The 24,991-nt window shown below is 42.6% G+C and overlaps 1 protein-coding gene across 4 annotated transcripts in view; it reads right to left on the reverse strand.

Moving 5' to 3' along the window:
• Positions 1-24,991, reverse strand: part of LRRK1 (leucine rich repeat kinase 1) — a 118,994-nt gene that overhangs the window by 53,067 nt on the left and 40,936 nt on the right. For all 4 annotated transcript variants that reach the window (XM_026001863.2, XM_072737117.1, XM_072737118.1 and 1 more), the window contains exons 3-5: positions 20,971-21,142; positions 16,432-16,611; positions 15,869-16,017 (exon numbers count right to left, since the gene is read on the reverse strand). In XM_026001863.2, coding sequence (XP_025857648.1) covers positions 15,869-16,017; positions 16,432-16,611; positions 20,971-21,142 — 501 coding nt within the window. The remainder of the gene's footprint in view (positions 1-15,868; positions 16,018-16,431; positions 16,612-20,970; positions 21,143-24,991) is intronic.

Consider the following 24,991-nt stretch of genomic DNA (forward strand, 5'->3'; position numbering starts at 1 on the left):
TTGTTGGTTTTCATCTGTTAAATAAGTGCTTAGGGACCAGACGATGTCTAGGTCACTTCTAGACTCAGGATCTCTCTGGTTTGTGTGCTAAGAAGGACAGTGTCCTCCTGTAGGGAGCCTTGGGATAAGCATGATAGCTAACCCAGGAACAGGTGGACAGGAAGGTCACCGTTCCAGGCTTTGCAATGCCAAGTCACAGAAGGCCCTCCAAGGGTCTGGCCTCCTCTTCCTGGGTTCTTGGAGAAATACATTGGACCCGGGCCTAGGCCCAGACAGCTGGACACAAAGCCAAAAGGCTGGGATGACAGTCTGACTTTCCACTTACACTGTATGTCATTCAACATCAAGTGGATTTGGCTTGAACTAATACAGCAGCCGGATGTAAGCTGAAAAGGAGGCTGGTTTTGGTTTTGACTTTCAACAACAAATCTTAGGTGTCTTTTGAAAGTCTTATAAATAAACGACAGGACAATCAAAAATAAATAAAAAGCCAGAAATGGGGCACCTGGGTGGCTCAGTGATTGAGCATCTGCCTTCGGCTCAGGTCATGATCCTGGGGTCCTGGGGATTGAGTCCCACATCAGGCTCCTACAGGGAGCCTGCTTATCTCTCTGCCTATGTCTCTGCGTGTTTCTCATAAATAAATAAATGAAATCTTAAAAGAGAGAGAGCCAGAAATGAATCAGATTGTTGCTGTGACATGAACCAATTATGGTACGCATACACGAGACATTCTTGGAGGATCGGCTGCAGCCTATAATTGAATAAGGAGCAGGGGCTTGACCTCAGGAGACCTGAGTCCTGTGTCTGCCTAACTCTAGGTTGCACCTTGGGCATGATGTGGTGGACATGGATACCTTCTCAGGCCCTGTCTGGCTAGGCTCCCATTATATGAACCTGCCTGCTAATTTCATACTGCACTAGCTCAGACCAAGGATATCTCCTGCACCCATGGTCTGAGTGAGCTGCCCAGAACCTGGCCTGTGTGCACCTCCAGTGCAGACAGAGCCTAGACTCACAGCCTCGGATGGTTAGCAGCATGGCTAGCATGCAGCAGACACTAAATGAATGTTTGTGCACTCACAGGAATCAAACCACTGAGAATGCAATCGTCCATTCACACCTCTAATTGGATTGATCATCCTAAAATGTCAGCCTTCCCTGACCCCCCAGCCTGTCTGCAGCAGAACATCTGACCTCCTTCCCTGGGGAGCCCCACACTGCCAGCCTCCCCAGCCACTTTCCAGCTTTATGCCTGTCTCCTCCCTGCCCTCTGCTTGCCCTCTGCATTCCTGTTGGCAGAGGGCTTGTGGAGTTCATAATTTGTTGTAGGTAGAAGAAATTGGGGGATAGGCATGTCCCTGAGAGCAGAGGATTCCAGGCCAAGGGGAAAAAATGCCAATTAAACACAGAAACTGGCTGTTTGTGAATGAACCACAAAGCTCAGAAAGTGGACGCAGCACTGAAATTCTTAGGTAAGCTGTGGGGACCATGGGAGTGTGGCCTCGCCGTCAGTAGCTGACTGTGCCATCTGCCAAAGGGCTGTTGGGGTGCTCTGGGGCTGCACACTCCGCCTGGAATGTGCGTGGTCTGGTTATGCTTGGCTACTGTGGGAAACACAAGGTTGGTGGGCCTGGAGCTGAGAGAGCTTTTGTAAAAGCTTATTCCTGGGGATCCCTGGGTGGCGCAGCGGTTTAGCGCCTGCCTTTGGCCCAGGGCGCGATCCTGGAGACCCGGGATCGAATCCCACATCGGGCTCCCGGTGCATGGAGCCTGCTTCTCCCTCTGCCTATGTCCCTGCCCCTCTCTCTCTCTCTCATTGTGTGACTATCATAAATAAAAAAAAAAAAAAAAAAAAAAAAAGCTTATTCCTGAAAACTGGCCTTCTTTTGATAGTGGGCGTCATGAGATCACTCAAGGATCCAAGATTCTGCAGTCCTGGCTGGTCTTCACACTCCACTCTGCTACCACAATTGCTCTGCACCCTGCTCTGGTTTCTGTCCCTTGGGATTCATGGCCCTCCTACCCCCTAAGTTCTATTCATCCTGCAAGCTTTGGTGCAAGGACTGCCCTCCTCGTTCCCAGCAGGGGTCTGTGTTACCACCTGCAGCTCTGTTATGAGGGCACCATCTTGCTTCTCTCGTGCATGTACATTCAGCCACGTTGGCCAGAGTACTGCTACTTGCAAGCCATCCTGTCAGCACTGAGGCGGATTAAAGACGCGGACGTGGCAGACAGAACCAAGGCTCAGGGAGTTCCCGATTCAAAGGGAAGAGCTCTCTGGTGTGTGTGTCTGTACGTGCGTGCGTTGAACGTGCATCTGATCACCCTAACTCATGGGTTTCTTGATCTTCATGGACTGTGAGCAGGTGATGTTGACCGCAGAGCCAAGGAAGAACACCTGTAGGGAAATGCGTGCGCTAGAAGAAAATCACCAATAAGAAGGGAGTGGCTGTGTGTGCCACTGATTTTGCTGGACATGAGGAAGCAGATGCTGCCATTTCCTGAAATTGAGAGCTCTTTCGAGGTCTTTCCCCCGCCAAAGTTCCCGCAGGGTGGAAATCTTGTTAAACTCACACCCCAGGATAACTAGTGAAAAGTAGAAGTCTGAAAACAGGACAATACACTCAGAGTATAGACATCCTTGTGAAAAGATTTCTGGGCTTGGCGGCTGGAAAAACAAACAAACAAACAAACAACAAACCACAAACCCAAAACAGATGAGATTTCTACCTGGTCTTGGGTTGGTTTGAAAACTGTCATTAACAAAAGTGATTTTCATTTTGGTGCCCACACATCACAGGGTGCCCGAGTGTTTACAAAGTGACAGAAGGGAAGTTAACACACGCAGAGGTAAGCAGATGGCCATGCACTTGACATGGGAAGCTAGCCGGGTAAGCCCCAAAGTCCTTATTACTTATTTGTGTTTAGCCCTGGGCAGGATCACAATAAACAAGGTTCCGAGGGAGAGAAGCCAGCAATTACATAATGAAATCCATGCACGCTGAATTGAAAAATCAAAAGCAGGTGGATGCGGAGACCCCCACCAATTCACCAGTGCCGTGCTTAAGGCACCCCTGCTCTGGAACAAACAGAAACGCGCTCATGTTTGTCTTCAAGAATGAGCCTCATAAATTTCGGGCAAAAGAGAAGGAAGTACTGCTTTTCCAGAAGGCATAGCGTAATGACTTTGAAACTTGTTTCCCAAGGTAGTGATTAGGAATGAATCAAGAAGGACTAAAGGTATTTAAGGGCACAGCTCAATGCAGAGAGTGATGTTTGGGGTGCTTCTGTATACGAAAGACCTCCTTGTCCAGCGATGGGGACTGCGGTCCAGGAGGGCAGTTATCTGCCTTGACACAAACCTTCTTGAAGCCACCAGACATAAAATACCACCGAAAGAGCCGGCAGGCCACAACTGCATCACTTGTGCTTGCTTTTGGGTCAGTGCAACCCTTATTGGCTGGAGACAGATTAATTGTTAAGTGAAAGGCTGTGGCTTACAGATGCTTTCAACCTGGCTTTTCACCTTGAGAGTTGTGGGTTGGCAGGGGGCTGTGCGCTTCTGCCATTGGTTAGGTAGAGAACAGCCTCGCCAGAGTGCAGGTTCAAAGATCCATCCTTACATGTTAAAAGGGGACAGGAAGCCCCTGAATCTTCTAAAATGTATTTGCGAATCCAACATAAAACCCAAGCCTTTTTTTTGGTGGTTAAGCAAAAATTTCTGGGTGTGATGGCAGAGTGCCTTCTCCTTATTGCCCCAGCCAGAAAGATAACAGCCACCTTCTGATATGTGAAGGAGCAAGAAGAGCAACCAGACAGCTGGAGAAACTGCCAAACGAATGGGTCTAATCCAAATAGAACTGACTCAGCGAAAAGCCTGAAGAATAAATCAAAAGAAACCCTACAAATGAAGATGCCTGCAAATGTCCTCCACAACCCAGATTGTCAGGGGAGGCCATGGATGACAAAGATTTGGATGGATAAAGGATCAGCACATTGGAGACAGTGGCTCTGTCCCAGCCTCCCCGTGCATGTGAGGGCTATGCCATACAAGACCTGACTGACTGCCTGCCACTGTGCTTGCTATTACGCCTGCCTCCTTGCCCCCGGGAGAAACCCTCCAAACACCTGCTGTTCAAGTCCCTGCACTCTGGCTGGGAAAGGTTCTCAGGAAGAGATGGGACATTCAACATGTAAGGATGAACAGGAGATTGGACAACTGCCTGTGCCTGTGAGGTGGCCCTGACTGGTGGACCCAGACCAAGAGCAATGGAGTGGCTGGTGGTGGCCACAATGATGGTGTTATGGGCTGAACTGTGTTCCCCATAAAAAATATGTTGGAGGGATCCTTGGGTGGCTCAGTGGTTAAGCGTCTACCTTCTGCTCAGGTCATGATCCCGGTGTCTGGGGATTGAGTCCTGCATCGGGCTCCCTGCAGGGAGTCTGCTTCTCCCTCTGCCTATGTCTCATCTTTTCTCTCTGTGTCTCTTACGAATAAATAAATAAATCAACCTAAAAAAAAAGAGAAAGATATGTTGAGGCCCTTACCCTCGCTAACTCAGAATGTGACCTTCATTTGAGAGAGGGTCTTTCCAGAGATAATGAAGTCAAAATGAGGTCATTAAGGTAGGTCCTCATCTAATATGACTGGTTTTCTTATGAAGAGGAGAAATTTAGTCACAACAATAGGTCCCTGAAGAGACAGGACGATGTGGAGACACACAGGGACAAAATGGCATGTGGCTGTAATGATTGGTCTACATGCCAAGGAATGCCAAGGACTGCCAACTACCACCAGAAGCTAGGGAGAGGCAAGGAAGGGTTCCCTCAAGATCTGAGAGAGAACAAAGCCCTACTGCTAGCACCTTGATGTCAGACTTCTAGCCTCCAGGACTTGAGACAGTACATCTCTGTTATCCAAGCCAACCAATTTTTGGTACTTTGTTACGGTAGCGCTGATACAGATGGTAACAAGCCAAATGCAGGTGAGAGAAATCAAGACCCAAGAACCTAGAACATTCCATGGACAGAGGCCCACACATTTAAAATGGAAAAGAAAGAAACAGAGATTCTAGAAGGCAAAAAGGATGCCCATGGAGACAAGTAGATTAGAAATATGAATAGGGAAGGACAAGGACGGTAAGATTGGTCATTAAATTAGCAAAAAGCCTGGGAGGGCTCCATCATGTGAAGGAGAGTTTCAAAAGTGACCTGAGAATAATTACAGGGAGTAAAGGGAGAGAGAGATAAAGAGGAAGGGGAGTTCAGCCTTCCTCTCTGACTCAGGAAGATTAATTCAATGCCTTAGTTAATGAAATGATTGAAGGAGAAAACAAAACAAAACACATCATCAACATTGAAAAAAGCATGTCTGCTCAAAATACTGTAACTACCAGAATTAGTGGTTAGCTGCCAATATGATTTAAGGCGAACCAACAAAAGGAAATATTGCTATAGAAACCAGATCAATGGTGGGAAGGGGCACCTGGGCGGCTCAACTGGTTGAGCCTTCAGCTCAGGTCATGATCCTGGGGTGCTGGAATAAGTCCCACATTGGGCTCTCTGTTCAGTGGGGAGCCTGCTTCTTCCTCTCCCTCTGCCCCTCCCTAGCTCATGCTCTCTCTCACTCTGCTGTCTCTGTCTCTCTCAAAGTCTTTAAAAAAAAAAAAAAGAAAGAAACAAGATCAATGGGAAATATAAGCACAAAAATAACTTACAAGTAAACATATGATGCATTTTAAACAGTTAACACAGACCCACGTGTTGCCTCCAAGGTCAAGGTCCAGCAGGGAAACTGGAAATTGGGCTGTGATCACATGCTGACACCATCTCGGTGATGCCTTCTTTGCAATGCATTCACAGACTGTTGTGTTCACGTTTTCAGCTGGCCCTCACACTAACCCTGTAAAGTCTGGCACATAAAGAACCTCAGAGAGACAACTTGCTCAAAGGTAACAGAGTGAGGATGGCAATTCAGGTGCCGAATGCTCTGTCTGGTCTCTTCCTACCGGACCACTATGTTCTCATGGCCGTGGAAAAGCTGACACGGTTTCAAAGGCATTCAGAGAAATAACCAAAGCACCTTGATAGTAATAAAGATGCTCAAACAGCCATACTCCCAAAATACGACCATGCTGAATCTTTATGTTCCAACCCCAGGCAAAATAGGTTAAAGAAAGACTAATGCAAATTCAAGAAAAATGCCAGCAGATGATGATGATAGGCCAAATATGCAAAAAATGAATAGAGGAATTGTAGAGCGACACACTGCCATAAAAATGCGGGATCCCCAATGGTAGGGGGCAGGAGAATGAATTCTGTGTTCAAACAGGTATGAGCCTACCCATTACTTGATTAAATTCTGAGTATGAAGGAAAAGCAAAAAGGAAAAAGGAATAGGAAGAAGGTGCAGGGAGAGGCAAACACCCGATCTATCTTATCTGAGGACAAAAGCAAAATTGAGGCAGAACCAACGAGAGAAGCAGAATGAGGGTTGCCAATTCTTTGAACATGAAAACATGCCCTTGTAAGTCATGTTTGTGTAGGAGAGGAAAACCAAGTCACAACAGAATATATTTTTAGAACAAAAAAAGTATTACAAGTAATGGAAAAGACAACGCACAACTCTGATTATAGTTGCAAAAAAAAAAAAAAAAGTGAAACATAGTAAAGCAACCCCACCCTAGTCAGAGTAGAAAGCTAAAAGAAAACAGGAAAATTAAGATAATTAGACTAAGCATAGAGAAATGCTGGAATGAAGTCAAGACAAGGAAGTCAATAAATAAAGCCAAGTCAAGGGTCTTTGAAAAAAATAATAAAGTCAATAATCAACTTACTAAATTAAAAAGTTTTAAATGTACCTTTAATAGTCTGAGAATGAAAATGACAACCTGGTGACCAGTGTAAAAACAATGCTTAAGTTATGGGAAATGCTGTCTTTGGCCACAGCTAAAGAACAAAATGACAAGGTTGAAATGCAAGATTTACTTACAAAACAAAAAATTCTCAGAGACATAAAAAGAGAAAAACAAAATAATGTATTAAGATAAATAAGGAAAATAACTGGAGAGTCACTCCACAACGCTTCCTAATCCAGTATTATTCTTTTTTAGTATTTTATTTCAAAGTTTTTATTTATTTTTAATTTTTTATTAATTTTTAAAAATTCTGGTGGAGCTAACGTACAGTGTTATATTAGTTTCAGGTGTTTTATATAGTGATGTGACACTTTCATACATCACCTGGTGCTCATCACAAGTGTCCTCCTTAATCCCCATCACCTGTTTCCCCCATTCCCCACCCCTCACCCCCCCTCCTCCCCTCTGGTAACCACCAGTTTGGTCTCTGTAGTTAAGAATATCTGGGGGCACTTGGGTGACTCAGTGGTTGAGTGTCTGCCTTCAACGCAGGTTGTGATCTCAGGTCCAGGGATTGAGTTCTGCATCGGGCTCCCCACAGGGAGCCTGCTTCTCCCTCTGCCTGTGTCTCTCATGAATAAACAAAATCTTTTAAAAAAGAATATCTGAATGCCAAAATGTGTTTAATAAAATGTATCACTTTTTCTTCACTAAAACCTTTTTAAATAGAGGTTTTTTTCTTTTAAAAAATCACTATGCTTTTTTCTCCTGTCGTATTTCAGTCATTCTTTTTAAAAATAGGAAGCTTACAAGAAATATTCCATCACTAGTTCCAAGTTAATTTTGCCAACATCTATTTGAGAAGCGGGGGTGGGGGGGTGGGTAGGGGTAAGCCCGAAATATCTGCAGTTAACTTACTGTTAACTTGGTGTTGAGAGAACCTTCGGCTTTCTCAACTTTTAAATAAAGACAAAAATTTCCACCTTATAGGTGATTAAAGTAGAATGTTTGGCAAAGTTCTTTGTCAGCTATGAAGTCGTACGTAAATGGGAGATTTACTGCATATATAAAGTTTCAACCATCCAACCATCCAACCATCCGTCCATCCAACCATCCATCCATAAATTCATCCATCCATGCAACCATCTGTTTATTCTGTTCCAGCCCTACACTGGGGGGTCAAACACAGGGTAAGCCAACTTGGCTAAATTCTCTGCTTTTGAGAATTGTTCTTTCAAATAAGGGAGTTGACATTAGATGAGAATGTCATGGGCAGGAAGCTTGGGGAGCTATAAGGGGGAATCGGATCAGGACTAGGGGTCAAAGGAACCTTCCTGAGGATGTTGTGTAGGGTTAAGATTTGAAGGGTATCCTGGGTCAAGGAGCCTGGCGTGCTGAGTGCTGAGGAGACAGGCGCGCTTCTTCCTGGCTCTCTGCTGTCCACCTTGAAGGTATAGCATGGATGGTATAGTTTCCTCCTGCAGCTGGACATTTCTCTTTCCTTCTCCTAACTTCTCATTACAAATAGCAGTGCTTTGACCATGTGTGTGGGAATTGCTTTTTTTTTCCTTTTGAATTATGTCCTAGAGGTATCTCTCAGAAAGGAAATACCAAATTCAGAACAGTTTTCTGGGAGGAGTTTTATGGCTTTTGTCACATGATGCCAATGACTTTCCACACATATGGAACGGATTTACAGTGCCAGCAGTAAGGCATTGATTGGTGTGCCCATTTCTCTACGACCCTGCCAAGTGTCTTACTCAGTATTCATGTTTATTTTTGCTGGTTTAATAGGTTTGTGTCAGTCCTTTCAAGTTGTTTTAATTTGAATTTCTGTAATTGTCAATGGAGTTATATCTGTGTTCATGCCATGATGTACTGGGTGTGTTTCTTCTATGTAAAACTCTTCATTTCTCTTCTTGCCCAGCGGCATCTGTAAGCAATGCGGTGGCAAGGGTCATGGTCCTGGCTTTGTCACTGCTGAGTCCTGAGCATCTGGTGGGTGATCTATAAACACTGGCTGAATTAAGTTCAATGATCAGCTGACATGTACACTGTATCAGTGACCTACTGGTGTTTTGGTAAGTTCTTTTTTTTCAAAAAAACTTCATTGCTCTCTTTTCTATATATATATATTTTAAAGATTTTATTTATTAATGAGAGACAGAGAGAGAGAGAGAGGCAGAGACACAGGCAGAGGGAGCAGCAGGCTCCATGCAGGGAGCCCGACGTGGGATTCGATCCCGGGTCTCCAGGATCACGCCCTGGGCGGAAGGCAGGCGCCAAACCGCTGAGCCACCCAGGGATCCCAATATATTTCTTTTTTAAATTATATTTTCCTACAAGTATTTTGCTTTAATATATAAATCACTCATCTTATTTCTGACAATGTACCTTTATATCATTTGTATATTTGTAAAAATGATCATGGAATCATCTCCCTTTTTACAAGTGGGATAAATGTCCTTTTAAAAATGTATTCTGATGAGTTTCCAATTTTAACTCTTACCTGTTTGAAATTTGTATCATTACAAATGTCTATACTGACTGATGATATACAATTGATACACAGTTGTCTATGCTGATGCCCATGGTTGCAATGACATCGAACCTTTTCTTCTCATTGTTCCCTGACTATATTCTCCAGTTGATCGTGTAAGCTTAAATAATAGTTTTACTATTTCTGCATCTCTGTTTTATTAATAATTTCCTCCATTTGAACCAAGTACAAGTGGTTCCTTTTTTAAATTTTTTAAAAAGATTTTATTTACTTACTTATGAGAGACACAGAGAGAGGCAGAGACATAGACAGTGGGAGAAGCAGGCTCCCTGTGAGAAGCCTGTTGCAGGACTCGATCCCAGGGCCCCAGGATCATGACCCAAGCCAAAGGCAGACACTCAACCACTGAGCCACCCAGGTGCCCCGTAGAAGCGGTTTCTAACACTGCTGCTTTGTCTTGTGTTTTAAGTCTAGAAGGAAGTTTGTCATGAACACCTCCTTGAAAGGTTATAGAGTAACTGGCTCACTGGATCTACTGCCTCATCTTGCTACTTGATTTCAGATTTTAAGGAGAACTAATAGCATGGGTAGTAGCCACAGGGAAAGCATCCAAAAAAGGAAGGCCTAAGGGCAGGGAAAGATTCAGTATTTGGAAACTAGAGAAAATGGACACGTGCGGAATGATTAGCTAAATTCCTCACTAGGGCACAGGAAAAGCTGAATGGATGGACAGAGGCCTGAGCAGTTCTGAGTGTGCCTTCACAACTTTTGAGGGGCTGATGCAAGACTCTCTCTTCCTCTTACCCAAGTGAGTGGTGAAGAGGTCAGGCCCTGGGCAGTGAATCTGTACCTAGCTCTGCCTCTTTATCTACTGGGTCACTGCTGGTCCAGAGCCTGAATTCTGGAGACACTGGTTCCTACACCTGCTACGCTGCCAGCTATGAGCAAGGTGTGAGGGACCAGGAAGGTGGGAATCTGTGTATGTTGAAACGCTCTGGAAAGCACAGAACTCTGGAATAAAAACTCTTTGCACCAAGTGTGAGACCTTACCCAAGACAAGGGTGTTTCCCAGAGGACTCAGGGTCCTTCAGGAAAGGCTGCTTGCCCATGGTGCCTCAGGGTCTCTCGGGAGCACACACCCCCCACTCAGCCAACTCCATCAACCTCTCACGAAGGCCTCAGAAACATCCGGGAGGCCATATTTGCTGCCTCTTATCCTTTCTGAGCATCCTGCAAACACAAGTCCTCAGACGCAGCAGGTCCAATGGATGGGACTGCTTCGGCTCTGAAAATGTGCAGCCAGGATGTTTCTCTCTGAGCACAGACACAGGCATCTGAATGGTGGGCCACCAGGAATTTTTAAGGTACATAAGCCAGAACTGATCCAAAGAATGATGATGATGACGGTAATAATGATAAATGTTCCTCTCTAGGTGAGCTGCCAGATTTAAAACCATTAGAGACTTTTAAGAGGAAATTAATAATTTCTCCACTGGGTTGTTTCAAAATTAATTCCAGCTCTTGTCTACTTGCAACACTCAGAATAGCCCCAGAAAGCCCTATAGCCTGGTCCTCTACCTCCTGAATGGAGACAAACATCATCGATCATATTCCAGGACCTGCTTAGGCGGCCTTTCCTGGCATTTTTGAGTTTTCCTGCTCCTTTCTGGGCATGCTAGCATCAAAATGTTGCTATTTCTCATGGCAACAAAGCAAAGGCAAACATTGACAGGACCCTTGCCATGAACGTGGACTGTCTCATTAAATGTTCAGGCAGGAGTTTGGCAGTTTTCAAGAGGGGTGCCAACAAACTGGAGCCAAGAAGCAGCTCTGGCCAGGTCCGACTTGGCTTTGTGTTTGCTGTTCTAAAAGTATGTCCAGACCACGTAGTGTGGGCTTTTGGAAATTTCCTTACCAAATACCAACACAACCAATATGGGCTTCTCTGCAGTTCCTTGTTTGTGGGCAGATGCAGGTTCTGGCAGGCTGGGAATGAGGGGATGCCTGACCCAGAGACACACAGGAAGGTTCTGAACCTGGCAGTGGCTTCCACAGAAGCAGCAATTACATTAAAAGACAAAAATTAACAAACAAAAAACACCCACTAGGTGGAGGAGGCAAAGCATAAACACACCAAAGACAAGATGACTAATTCAGTAAGGTCACTGCCATGAATGCCAGCAAAGCCAAGGAGTTTTTAGACCATGTATACAGGGCAGCAAAGCACCCTTTTAATGACTGCCCCTACCTACTATTCAGGACCAAAAATGCCAGTTCAAACCCACTGCACACCTGGGAAACCCACACTTACAGGTACTCCCAGGTACACCTGGGAAGGTACCAGCACTTACCTCTGGTTCCTGAGTCATCCTTCCTGACTGCTGGATCCCTCTGGGCTGCCTGCCTCCCTGTCTTCTGCCAGTAGCACTGAAGGAATGTGCTATTACAGGTTCTAGATCACAGGCAGCCAGACACACCCACTGCAAGGCACTTGCCTTTGAAATTCATGTGAATAGTGAAAATAGCACCTGCTTTGAGGAAGCCCAAAAAATTCTTATGATTCAGCCTGCACTGTAATTTCATTTTCTCTTCTAGGCCAAGGAGAAGAAAAGTAACATTGTCTTTTCTTAAAATGCAATAATCACTTTTATGCGCTATGCCTATCTTGGCAAGCAGAGCTGGAGTTGCCCTGTAGAAAAGATGGCAGATAAAGACGCCAACCATTTCTGCTTTTAATGTTTAGCCAAGAAGGTCAAAGTTACCAGCTCTCAAGCTTGGGTGCACACTGGAATCACCTGGGGAATTTTAAAAGCCAAACTGATGCAGGTCCATCTGAGATTCAGATTCAATTAGTATCAGGTCTGTCATGAGCACTGGGGTTTTTAAAAGTTCCCAGGGAGTTATTGTACAGAAAAGTATGACAACCATGATGTACTGAGGTATAGTTCGTGAATCATGAAATGAGAAAAGCCTTGAGTTCGAAAGACTCAGGTTCTGGGCTGATACTGTTTAGTATTTGCTGTCCTTGAACAAGTAACAGAATGTCTCTAAACCATAATATTTTCATCTGGAAAACAGATTCTATTCCCTGCAGTTCTTATTGAGTTGATCAAGTAAGATAAGAAAGTCTTAGAAAAAACACCGAGCACAATATAAAGATAATGGCTGCATGATAAGCATTTCCTTATACAATGTGAGGCTAATATTTAATATTTATTGTACATTTACTATCAATAAGAATATTGGTATTCTTTAAAAACTAGGAAACCAGCAAAAATAAGGGAGCAGTTAAAAGGGAATAGCAAAAAATGTGATACAAAAAGATGGAAGTAATAAATCAGTATGACAGGTCCCACAGAAAAGTGAATTGAGTGAATTCCTCAAAGATACTCTGAGGAGGGATGAAAAACTAAATGCTGTTTATAAGAAATACACCTAAGACAATGAAAAAACTGAAGATGAATGTCTGGGAAAACTTGTACAATGTTGATGCAAAGAAAAAGAATGCAGTGTGGCCATGTGGAGAGCAGACAATCCCAATTTTAAGGATAAAAGCATGAACAGGATTAAAGCAGGTATTTGACATAATGAAATACATCAAAATATGTCAAAACAGGTCATAAAGCCATAAACCAGGCATATGAAGCAACAACTTGATAGAACAATGTGAAGAACTAGAAAAAAATCAGAAGTAGGAAATATATATATGTATATATAAACATATATACATGTATATTTATAACTATGTATATGTGTACGTATGTGTGTATTTTAGATTCTGATCAAGAAATCCAGCACAAATCGGCAGCACATGAAAGACTTGTATAATGCAACTGACAAGCTAAAATTAGAGGAAAAAAGACTGAAATATTTAACTCAATAAATCCAAAAAGTAACTCCAATAATAATAGTTATCATCTATTAGGTACTTACTATGTGCCAGGCACTGGTTTTAGAATGTTACCAATATTACCACATTTCATTGTCAAGCATCCTTCTGAGACAGATACTTTCTCTCTCTTTATTTTTCTTACCTCTCAGATGAGGAAACACAGAGAGGAAAAGTTACCAGATGAAGGTCTGGAGCCCAGATTAGGCCATAAGTCTCATGCCATGGCCTTGCCTTAACCACAATACCCAACATACTCAGAGACAAATAAAATACTCAAGAAAATATGAAGGTTTTAGTAGGGATAGAAGCTAAAGTTAATGAAATAACAAACAGAACAAATTCCTCCCCCAAAAATAAATGAATAAAATCTAACAAGTCCTCTGACAAGACCACTTGAACATGTAAATGCCTGTTTGGTCTGATTAAGTTTATAAAAGAGAAAAAGTAAAACTGTCCAACATCAAAAATGAAAAGGGAAATATATTATCATCATTCATTACATCAACAAATCAAAACAGAAAAGCTCCATGAATATATCAGCAGCTGCCAAAAATGGATTTAACAAAATCCAGCAATATTTCTTAGTAAAAACTCTTAAGCAAAAAAAGAATACATGGAAACTACCTAAATCTAACAACAGTCTATTTACCAAAAATCTACAGCAAATGCCTATAAATTGCTGAGGTCAAGACCTTTAAAATCAGGAACAAGAGAGATGCATCTGCTATCACCATGATGATTCAACTCTTGAAATTTCTAGTGGTACCATGAGACATGAAATAAAATAAGTTATATAAATACTAGAAAAAGAGGGACAAACCTATTTGGAATTTACAGGTGCTTTTATCACATAGAAGAGTCTCAAGGAACTCTTCTAGAAACTATTAGAATTAATAAAAGAAGTTGGTAAAGGTACTAGATAAAACATAAATAAACAGAAGAGCTTTTCTCCATACCAGTAACATCGGGTTAGAAATAGAAATGGAAAAGAATTATATTCCATTCAAATAGTGGCAAAAACAAGAAAGAAGCCACAAATAAACATTATAGGTCCAGGCTCTCTATGAAGAAAGCTATAAAATCTCATTAAAATATGAAAAATAATACAAAATAAATAAAATACAAAGTCTCATTAAAGAACATGAACTCTGCACAAATAAAGTCACTGTAGGAAATTCACAAAATGGAAGAACAAATGTCTAATAACAGCCAAAATATTTTTCAAAGAAAAACAAACAAACAATAAGTAGAAAACATGCATTAACAGGCTGTAAGACTTAAATGAAATGTGTGTTCTCAAGACAGTATGGCAAACATAGAAACACATTACTAGGAACAGTACAGAGAATCCCAAAATGCATACAGATAGATACTGGGGAAAATAACAATGATGACATTTCAATTCAGAAGGAAAAGAACAATTCATGTTCTTTAATGAAACTTTGTATTTTATTTATTTTGTATTATTTTTCATATTTTAATGAGATTTTATAGCTTTCTTCATAGAGAGCCTGGACCTATAATGTTTATTTGTGGCTTCTTTCTTGTTTTTGCCACTATTTGAATGGAATATAATTCTTTTCCATTTCTATTTCTAACCCGATGTTACTGGTATGGAGAAAAGCTCTTCTGTTTATTTATGTTTTATCTAGTACCTTTACCAACTTCTTTTATTAATTCTAAATTCAATTAGAGGAAGCTCTAATTAAAAAATTGCGCCATAATAACTGACCACCCAATTAGAAAAGATGAAAGCTATATTCTCTCCCTCATACCCCACATACAAATAAATATGTTTTTCAGAAAAACTGAGGCTTCAAATGTAAAAACCAAAATAATTAAAAATATTATGAGATACCTCAGGAGGAGAATATTTATATAAAATTGAGGGGGAAATGACCTTCTCATATAACCCAGATGCCATTAATGAAAAATATATTTGATTACATATTCTCATATCCTCATTATCACAAAGATAACAGACAGAAGAAAAAAAAGGGATTGGGGGAAATACTGGTACCATGTATGATAAAAGGAGGTTTAATATGTGATATACAAAAAGACCGTCCAAAATGATAAGAGATGACCAACCCTTCAGGAAAATAATCAACAAACAGTAACAGGCAACACACATTAGGGGAAATGCAAATGGTGTTAGCTAACACCTGTATGATGTTATCCAGTTACCACTTTTTTTTTCCCTGTGGTGAGAACACTTAAGACGAACTCTTTTCACAGCACAGCTTTCAAGTATATAGTACAGTATTATTAATTATAATCACAGAGCTGTATGTTAGATCTCCAGAACTTATTCATCTTGTAACTGAAGCCTGTACCCTATGACCAACATCTCCCCATTTTCTGTACCCTCCAGCCCCTGGCAAATCATCTACTCTGTTTCTGAGTTTGTTTTTTTCTGATTCCACATAGAAGTGAGATCTTATAAGTATTTGTCTTTCTGTGTCTGATTCATTTTGTTCAGCACAGTGCCCTTAAAGTCTGTCTATGTTGTTGAAAATGGCAGGATGTTTTCCTTGCTTGTGATGGAAAAATATTCCATCGTATACGTGTACCACCTGTTCTTTATGCATTCATCCACAGGCAGTGACTACTCACCATTTTTCCTGGACAACTGCTGGCCAAGGCACTAGCTTCGATGAAATACTTCCTGAGGAGATGTTTGCTGGGGTCAGGGCTGTCCAGTAAGATGTAGGAACAGAAGAAAGCCCCATGTCTCAGCAGGAATATGGCGATGTCTTCGTTTCCTAAAGGACAGGAAATGGCATCCAGATGTAGAGTGTGTCAGAACTGTCCAAAATGGCAGACGCTAGTATGGGAGATGGGAATGAAAAGGGTAGTTGTGTGGTGGAACTTCTCTATCACTTCTCTTGAGGTGTCAAGTTCCTGTTAGTGAGTGGCTTTCTGTGGGCCTCTGTCCTGTGGAGTGCCTCCTACTATGGTTCCATCTGCCACAGTTTGTCCCTGTCATTGAGATACCCTTGCAAGAGGTGAATGGGGCAAATGAGGGAAGGTGCAGACATTTTGAAAAAGAGGCAAATAATGGGCTTTGCAAATGTTTCCACAGAGGCACTTCAAGAGCTAGAGGTGAGGGGGAAGACACCATCCCACGTCTCAAACCTGCAAGGGTTCCCATGGATAGGATTGACTGGGGGACTCACCTGACTTGATGGCCGCATAGAGGGGTAAGCGCACAATGACAGGAAACTCGTTCTTCCTGACTGCATAGCTTTCTGGGTCAGCCCCGTGTGTCAGGACGAGGAGCTTCACCAGCCCCAGGTGCCCCTGTTGGCAAGCCAAAGCCAGCATCCAATTCAGCAGGCGCTGGGGGCTGCAGGGACCTAGCAGGAGATGACAGGGCAAAGGGAAAGTACCATTGAAGGGTTTTGGTTGTAACCACTCTGATCTCCCCTCGGGCCATTGATAAATCGAGCTGTCCTGTTTCCAGCTGAAAGTCCCTTTTGTCAAGTTGGTAGTGTTTTCTGGAATAGTTCTCATGGATTGCATATTCCCACATCATTATAAACTCACTTGCTCATCACATAATGCCAAGTGAGGAAAAAGCATTCAAAACACTATATATGGTATGATTGTAACTGAATTAAAAAATGTATGTGTGGAAAGAAGACCAAATGTACCACCCCAATGTTGCAGTATTATCTCTGGGTGGTGGGATTGTGACCATGTACCTCACCTCTCTCCCTATCCCTAGCCCTGACCTCCTCCCCAGAGTATCAATACATACAGAGACATGGGCTTTGAAGACAAGTCGCTTTGGGTTAAAATAGTTTAGCTGTGTAATCTTTTATTTTATTATTTTTTTAAGATTTTAAGAGTGAGCACGAGCAGGGGGAGCTGCAGACAGAGAGGGAGAAGCAGGGTCCTCACTGAGCAGGGAGTCCGATGCAGGGCTCGATCCCAGGACCCTGGGATCATGACCTGAGTGGAAGGCAGACACTTAACCGACTAAGCCACCCAGGCACCCCTTAGTGGTGTCATCTTAAACAAATTTCTTAACTTCTCCCTGACTCAGTTTACCTATTGGTAAAATGGGAATGAAAACACTCATCCTCCCAAGTGTAATGTGAGGATTGCATGACATTATGTATGTCAAGTACCTGGCTTTATATGTTCTAACTCATTATTTGTCATTATGTTTTTAGCATACTAACACTTTTCTGCATTTCTAAATGATCTGTAAATACATATATTACTTTCAAAAATGAAAGAAAATAGGCTTTGATGAAAGAAACAGATCTAACTGTCCAGCCTAAAGCTTTGAGAGTTACTCCCTACAACAACCACCAACTTAATTCAAGGAGGAAATAACAGTGAGCACACTGAATGAGCAGGGACAGTGTAGGCTGAAATATTACAGTATCTGCAAGTTCAAAGAAATGCAATCTCTTTTGGATGTAGAGGCCATGGAAAAATGATCTCATCCTCCACACTGACACTTCCCAATTGCATCATCACATTGTCTCATTTCCAGAGGCTGAGAGTCCTTAGGAACAAAGTGCTTCCAAGCATGGAGAGAGTGGCCCTCCTCTTCATGATAGGAAACTGACCAGGAAACAGGGGTGAGGTCGGGATGGAGGAAATGAAAATCCAGCAGAGAGGGCACGTGGCGCACTGCCTGGGCTGTAGCAGATGCTAAATAAATGTCCCTTCTTCTCCCTCTGATAACTAGGATTAACAACTTCAAGGAGGTGGTAGGCAATCAGGATCCCTGATTATTAACCAGGGATCCCCAACGCGCTTACTGCAACGATATCTAGAGAAGAGAGATCAAGTCCTCATGCTGCTACCTTCTGTTGAGGATGGCTGTACACCCATTTGAGGAGGCTGTAATAGGCTATATTTCATAGCCATGATTTTAGTATGAGGACATCAAAACTCAGAGAGGTTTGGGGACTTCCCAAAAGTCCTGCAGTTGGTAAATGGCAAAGTCAAAACTTAAACCCTGCAAAGCTAAAGGATTTAAACACTTGAAACCAAAGGGTGCTCTTTTAACCGTATGAAAGCCTTGCTCGTATTTTCTTTTCTTTTTAAAGATTTTATTTTATTTGAGAGAGAGAGAGAAAGAAAGAGAATGAACAAGGAGGAGGGGTAGAGAAAGAGGAGCAAGCAGACTCCCGCTGAGCAGGGAGCCTGATGCAGGACTGGATCCCAGGATCCTAAGATCATGATCTGAGCAGAAGGCAGGCACCTAACTGACTGAGACACCCAGGCAGCCCCCTACATGTATTTTCTGAGGCCCAAATTCAAGGATACTCCAAAAGAGCCCCATTAGAGTCTCCAGCCTTCCTCTTCCTTCTCTGCTCCACCTCTGCTCGGCTACAGAGACGAGGCATGATGTAATGATATATTTCAAATGATATCTATAACTATACAATGATGTACCTACCCCCATGAGCCTCTCATCTTTCCTCTTCTCAAACCCTCCCTTGTTCTCTGGCTGTATCTTTGTGTGTCTTCTGGTCTTACCGACAGACTCCTGATAGTGGCTGCCTTCCCCTCCGGCTTGGAAATTCACAGGGACACCCACTGTTTTGCCCATCTCTGTACTTCCTGCAGCGTCCAGAACAATGCTTTAGACTCCTTTGGTCTCAGAAACTCTGTCCCTAGTTGGGTTGAAGATAGGATGCTCCAAGGAAGCTGAAAACCATCCTCAGATCCAGCCAAGCTCCCTGCTCTGCAAAAGTGGACCATCTCAGTGCTTCCCTCTCTTGTCTGCCAAGTAAACTCCTACTCACCCTGCAAAACCCAGCTCAGATGTCAGCTCCTTATGAAGACCCTGTCCTGCACCCAGACAAGACCATTCTCTATGTGTGCTCCCAGACCGCTGTGTAATTACTTCAACCTCAGCATGGGGACACTGCATGGAATTACTCCTTTCTGTTTCGATTTCTTCTGCTTACCCAGGAGCTATGAAAGATCTGGGATCACCTTTTAAAAAAGTCTCCAGGTCTCTCAAGTTCTGCAGAATGCCTGGCAATGCAGTAGTGAGAGACTCATACGGTGAATGCTCTGGAAATGCAAACTGCACCATTAGGTTGTGAGCCAGCTGGTGTAGATGCTTTGGGGTGATGACAGAGCTAATCATGGGGATCCCTGAAGAGAGGGAGTCTGCCCTCTGGGGTGCCCAGGCTCCTCTTTGTCTTCCTACGTCTCGCTGGACCCAATCTCCACCTGTGGACCACGACATGATCCTGATTCCTACCCTTAACCTCATTCTCCCTCCAGACACATGAAGGGGTTACAAGTCTGAGCACAAATCTACTCAAAGCACACTCTTGGACAAATTCCCTGACAGGACGGTTCCATAATCTGTGGAAATGCAAAACACAAAGCTGAGCCCCTTGTTTAAAAATTATCAAAGATTTCAAGATGGTGACTGCAGAGTGTTAAACCAAGCATGGGCCTTCTGAGTGCAGGGCCCACACCGTTGCACGCCCATGAAGCTGGCCTCACTCCCAAACCGAAACCCTAACTCCCAAAGGCTAAGGGATGTCTTGGCCTATAGGTAAGGTAATGTCTTGGCCTATAGCTGTAGGCATGCCTTCCTGGACATTCAAGGCCACCACAGGAAATTAAAAGACAACAGGACACCTTGAGTCTATCAGCCAAAAAAAAAAAAAAAATTACATGTTACTAGAAACACCACATAGCACGCTACATCCAGACAGTGGGATATTATTCAGGGATATGAAGAAATGGACTACCAAGCCATGGAAAGGCATGGAGGAAATTTAAAAGCATACCATCAGGCAAAGGAAGTTAATCTAAAAAGGCTACAAAATGTGCGAGCTCAACTATATGACCATTCTGTAAAAGTCAAAACACAGAGACAGTAAAAAGATCAGTGGTTGCCAGGGGGGTTGGGGGAGGGAGGGATGACTGGGTGGAGCCCAGAGGACTCTGAGGTCAGTGAAACTGTTCATTATTGTACCCTAATAGTGGATACATATTATACATTTGTCAAAACCCATAGAATATACAAACACAAAGAGTGACCCCTAATGGAAACTCTACACTCTGGTTACTAAGGATATGTCAGTAAGAGTTCCTCAATTGTGACAAACTGATGACACTGACACAGAATGTCAACAATGGAGGAACTTTTGGGGGGTAGGTATATGGGGATGTTCTGTACTTTCACATCAACATTTCTGAAAATCTAAAACTGCCAAAGGATAAAATCTATTAAATTTTTTAAAAAAGGGACAGAGGGGGTGCCTGCGTGGCTCAGTTGGTTAAGTGTCTGCCTTCAGCTCAGGTGGTGATCCCAGGGTCCTGGGGTCAATCCTCACATCGGGCTCCCTGCTCAGTGGGGAGCCTGCTTCTTCCTCTCCCTCTGCCTGCTGCTCTTGTTTGTGTTCTCTGTCAGATAAATAAATAAAATATTTTAAAAAAATGAAAAGGGGGCAGAGATCCAAAATCTTTATCAAATACAGTGTGAGAGAATTTACCTCCTGAGCTAAGGGGAATGAGTGTGGGATGTGGCACAGTCATTAGCAGGTAGTCTTTACTCTGGATTGTCAGTCTGATGCCCCAGATCTCTGGTTCTCCTGCTTGGTGAAAGTGTGAAGAAACAAGCATTTTGAGGGGAACTCCCCCCGCCCCCACCATGCCTATCTTTTTCCCAAGAAGAGGTGATTTCTGAGAGGTAGGCAAGAAGCTCATGCCCTGGGATTTACCTGGCAAAGACTCCAGCAATTCCTGCACTACATCAGTATGCCCAAAATGTGCTGCCACCACGGCTGGATTGTCATCGGTGGGCTCCGTGGGCAGTTCCACCCGTCTCTCGGTGAGAAGGTATCGGACGGTCTCCAGATCGCCGTAGGCCGCTGAGATGCTCAGAAGCCGGCCCTGGTCAACACAGAGCAGGGACAGGACTTCAGTGAGATGAGTGCCCTTAGGAACTGCCAGGAGAGGAAACTCTAAATGCTTCACTCAGTCCTCGGGCAAGGCTGGAGGTGTGCTGTCTGGGATGGCACCATGGGTCATGTGTGGCTGCCGAGGACTTGAAATTAGGCTCATTCAAAGCAAGAAGGGCTCAAAGTGTCAAATAACATGCAATTTTAAAGATTTAGTGCAAAAATGTATCTATCTCGTCAATCATTTTATATGGATTACATGTTGAAATGATCTTTAATATATTCATCAAATAAAATATATTAATATCTGTTTCTATTTGCTTCTTGAATGTGACTGCCAGACCATTTGATATAAATGTGGCTCCCATTCTATTTCTTTGGGACAGCACAGCTCTTCACCATTAGCTTCATGAGGATGGGAATAATGGGAATATCCCCATCTGAAGCAGTATATTAATATGTGGACAAGTACATGGAGGTTCAGAGGGGTGTTGTGACTTGCTCAAGATTACACAGATAGGAAATAGCTCTCAAGGATTGTACAAATGGCCCTGGCTTTTCATGGAGTTCCTAAGTCCACAAAAGAAGTGCTGGATTGACATGTACAGAATTTGACTGCAGGGATGAAACCGTTAAGTTTGAGTCCGGAATCTGCATAAAATAGCCATAAGTAAGCTTAGCTTGCTTGCTGAATAGGTTAGAAAACAAGTGTATTAGGAGTCACTTTAGGGTGAGACGGGTAGGGATGGGTCAGCAGGATCCCAGGGATGAGAACTGATATATTAAGCTCTTATCATGTGCCAGATGCTGCATGGAACAATTTATTTATATGGTCACACTTAAACCTCATAGCAGTTTTAAGTCTTAAGTCTGTATATGTTATTGATTTAAAAAAAAAAAAGAAAAGAGCCAGTTATTTTACCAGCAAAATGAGTTTATTTGGGAATAGCAGAGGAATTGTAATCAGAATAAGGAAACTATGGTGAACCATAGGCGAGGCTGGAGAACAGAATAGAGGGGCTTGTTTTCATAAGGGAAAGGAGGAACCTAGGAGGGTATTTTACTGAGTTCCCATTGGGTGGGCTGTTACGGGGCAAGGAGAAATTCTTCCTTCTTCCTGCTGGGGAATGGAAAGTAAGCTTTCTCTCTCTGGGGAATGCAAGGTTTGCTTCTTAAGGTGACTGGTAGTACATGACAACTCCTCCTTCAGGTCATCCAGACCCCATTTTAAATGAGGTTTCCTTTATTTTCACACTGTATTTCCATCTCGTGGGTGAGGAAATGAAGGCTTACCCACAGGGAGGGAGTTTATACAGTCTGCACAACCACCCAGGATTTGAACTGGGGTCTAGCTCCAAAGCCTATGTTTTCTCCATTCTGTCCAAGACTTCCCATGAGATGTGGGGCTTGGAGGGAGGCCGGGTTGTGTAAGTGGAGTGAATGAGCTGGTGATGTGAGGTATGCATTCAGTATGACCAGAAGAGAAAAACCCACTAGGCCTGCCATTCCAGGAAAGCACTTGCATTAGGGAGAAAAGCCACAGGGATTGATTAAATGATTCACTGCACACAACCAACATCTGTCTAGACTCTAGTGGGCAAGAGGCTTAAAAGCCCCATCCTCACAAAGTGGTGATGTCACAGGAGCCAGCCCGGAGGCCAGGAGGAACCAGAGAGGTGGCACTCTAGCTAAAGACAGCCCAGAGGCTCAAAAGCATGTATTTATTTTAATTGAGATAGCATAGAAAAGTATAAAACAAAAAGGAGGCCTCCCTTCCTAACACCCTTTTGCAAAGGAAACTGCTCCGATGCAGCCTTCCAGAACATGTTCATCCATATGAGCACATGGGTAATCCCATGTGAAACCAAATGCTTTGTCACTTCATTCATTACAACTTTCATTGGCATATAAGAACTCTACAGGAAAGAGCACAGATTGTGTGTTCAGTTTCATGAGTTGTTACAAAGTGACACATTCATGTAATGGACACTCAGACCACAAAATGCAAGAATATTATCTGTGCCCAGAAGTCTCCTTTCTGCCCCCTTCTTGTCACTGTCCTACTGGAATAACCTCTATCCTGACTTCTAACACCAGAGATATGTTTTCGCCAGTTTTTATATATTATTAAAGTGGAACTATACTTCACTTATTTTTAACTTAATTTTATTTTTTTTACTTTTTGTCCTGAAATAGAGATTCATAGGAACTTGCAAAGATAGTCTTGAGGGGCATCTATGTTTCTGTAACTCCATTTCCCCCAATGGTGACAACTTACACAATTGTAGTTCAAGATCAAAAACAGTAATTTGACATTAGTACAATGTGGGTATATCATTCTGCCATTGGTCACAGGTATACATTTGTGTGATCACTACCATGATCAAGATGCAGAACTAATCCATTTTGAGATCAATCTCTTTTGAGCCCTTCCTTTTATAGTCACTCTCACTCTACTGCCCTCCATCCCCAAATTTCGGACCTCTCTTCCATCTCTATAATTTCACCATTTTGAGAATGTTGTTATACAAATGGAATCATACAGAATGTGATCCTTTGAGTTTTTTTTTTTTTAATTTCCTGCTCAACCTCTGAGAGTAATCTGAGTGGTTGCATATTTCAAAGAATTTCTTTATTTTATTTAAATTCAATTAATTAATATATAGGTTTTATTAGTTTCAGAGGTAGCATTCAATGATTCACCAGTCTTATATAACACCTAGTGCTCATTATATCATGTGACCTCCTTAATGTCTCTCACCCAGTTACCCCATCCCCCCATCTCCTCCCTCCAGCAACCCTCAGTTTGTTTCCTATTATTAAGAGTCTTTTATGATTTGTCTCCCTCTCTGTTTTCATATTGTCTTATTTTTCCCTCCCTTCCCCTATGATCCTTTGTTTTGTTTCTTAACTTCTACGTATAACTGAGATCACATAATAATTGTCGTTCTCTGATTGACTTAGCATAATACTCTCTAGTTCCATCCATGTCTTGCAAATGGCAAGATTTCATTTTTTTGATGGCTAATAGTCCACTATTTATATATATCTATATCTATACACACCACATCTTCTTTATACATTCATCTATTTTTAAAAAACATTTTATTTATTTATTCATGAGAGACACAGAGAGGGAGAGAGAGGCAGAGACACAGGCAGAGGGAGAAGCAGGCTCCATGCAGGGAGCCTGACATGGGACTTGATCCCGGGTCTCCAGGATCATGCCCTGGGCTGAAGGCAGTGCTAAACCGCTGAGCCACCTGGGCTGCCCATACATTAATCTATTGATGGGCATCTGGTCTCTTTCCATAGTTTGGCTATTGTGGACATTGCTGCTATGAACATTGGGGTGTAGGTGCCCCTTTGGATCAGTACATTTGTATCCTTGGGTAAATACCTAGTAGTGCAGTGGCTAGGTGGTAGAGAAGCTCTATTTTTAACTTTTTGAGGAACTTCCATACTGCTTTCCAGAGTGGCTGCATCAGCTTTCATTCCCACTAACAGTGTAAGAGGGTTCCTCTTTCTCAATTTCTTTATAATGCTTTGAATTATATTTATATTATATGTATGGTACGTTACATATTTTATATATTTACAGTTTCTATCTACATTATATTCCATTGTATGTTCAACCATTCATGTGTTAAGAGTTTTGTGCTGTGTCCAGTTCCTATTACAAGTAAAGCTGATATGAACAATCATGCACAGACTCCTGTGTGCATGTAAGTTTTCATTTCTCTTGGCTAAACTAGGCTCAGGAGTGCACATGCTAGGTCATAATGTAAGTGTTTTTTTTTTTTTTTTTTTGTTTGTTTGTTTTTTAAGAAACTGCCAAACT

This window comes from Vulpes vulpes, chromosome 14, assembly GCF_048418805.1.
Source record: "Vulpes vulpes isolate BD-2025 chromosome 14, VulVul3, whole genome shotgun sequence".
NCBI classification, from domain to species: domain Eukaryota; kingdom Metazoa; phylum Chordata; class Mammalia; order Carnivora; family Canidae; genus Vulpes; species Vulpes vulpes.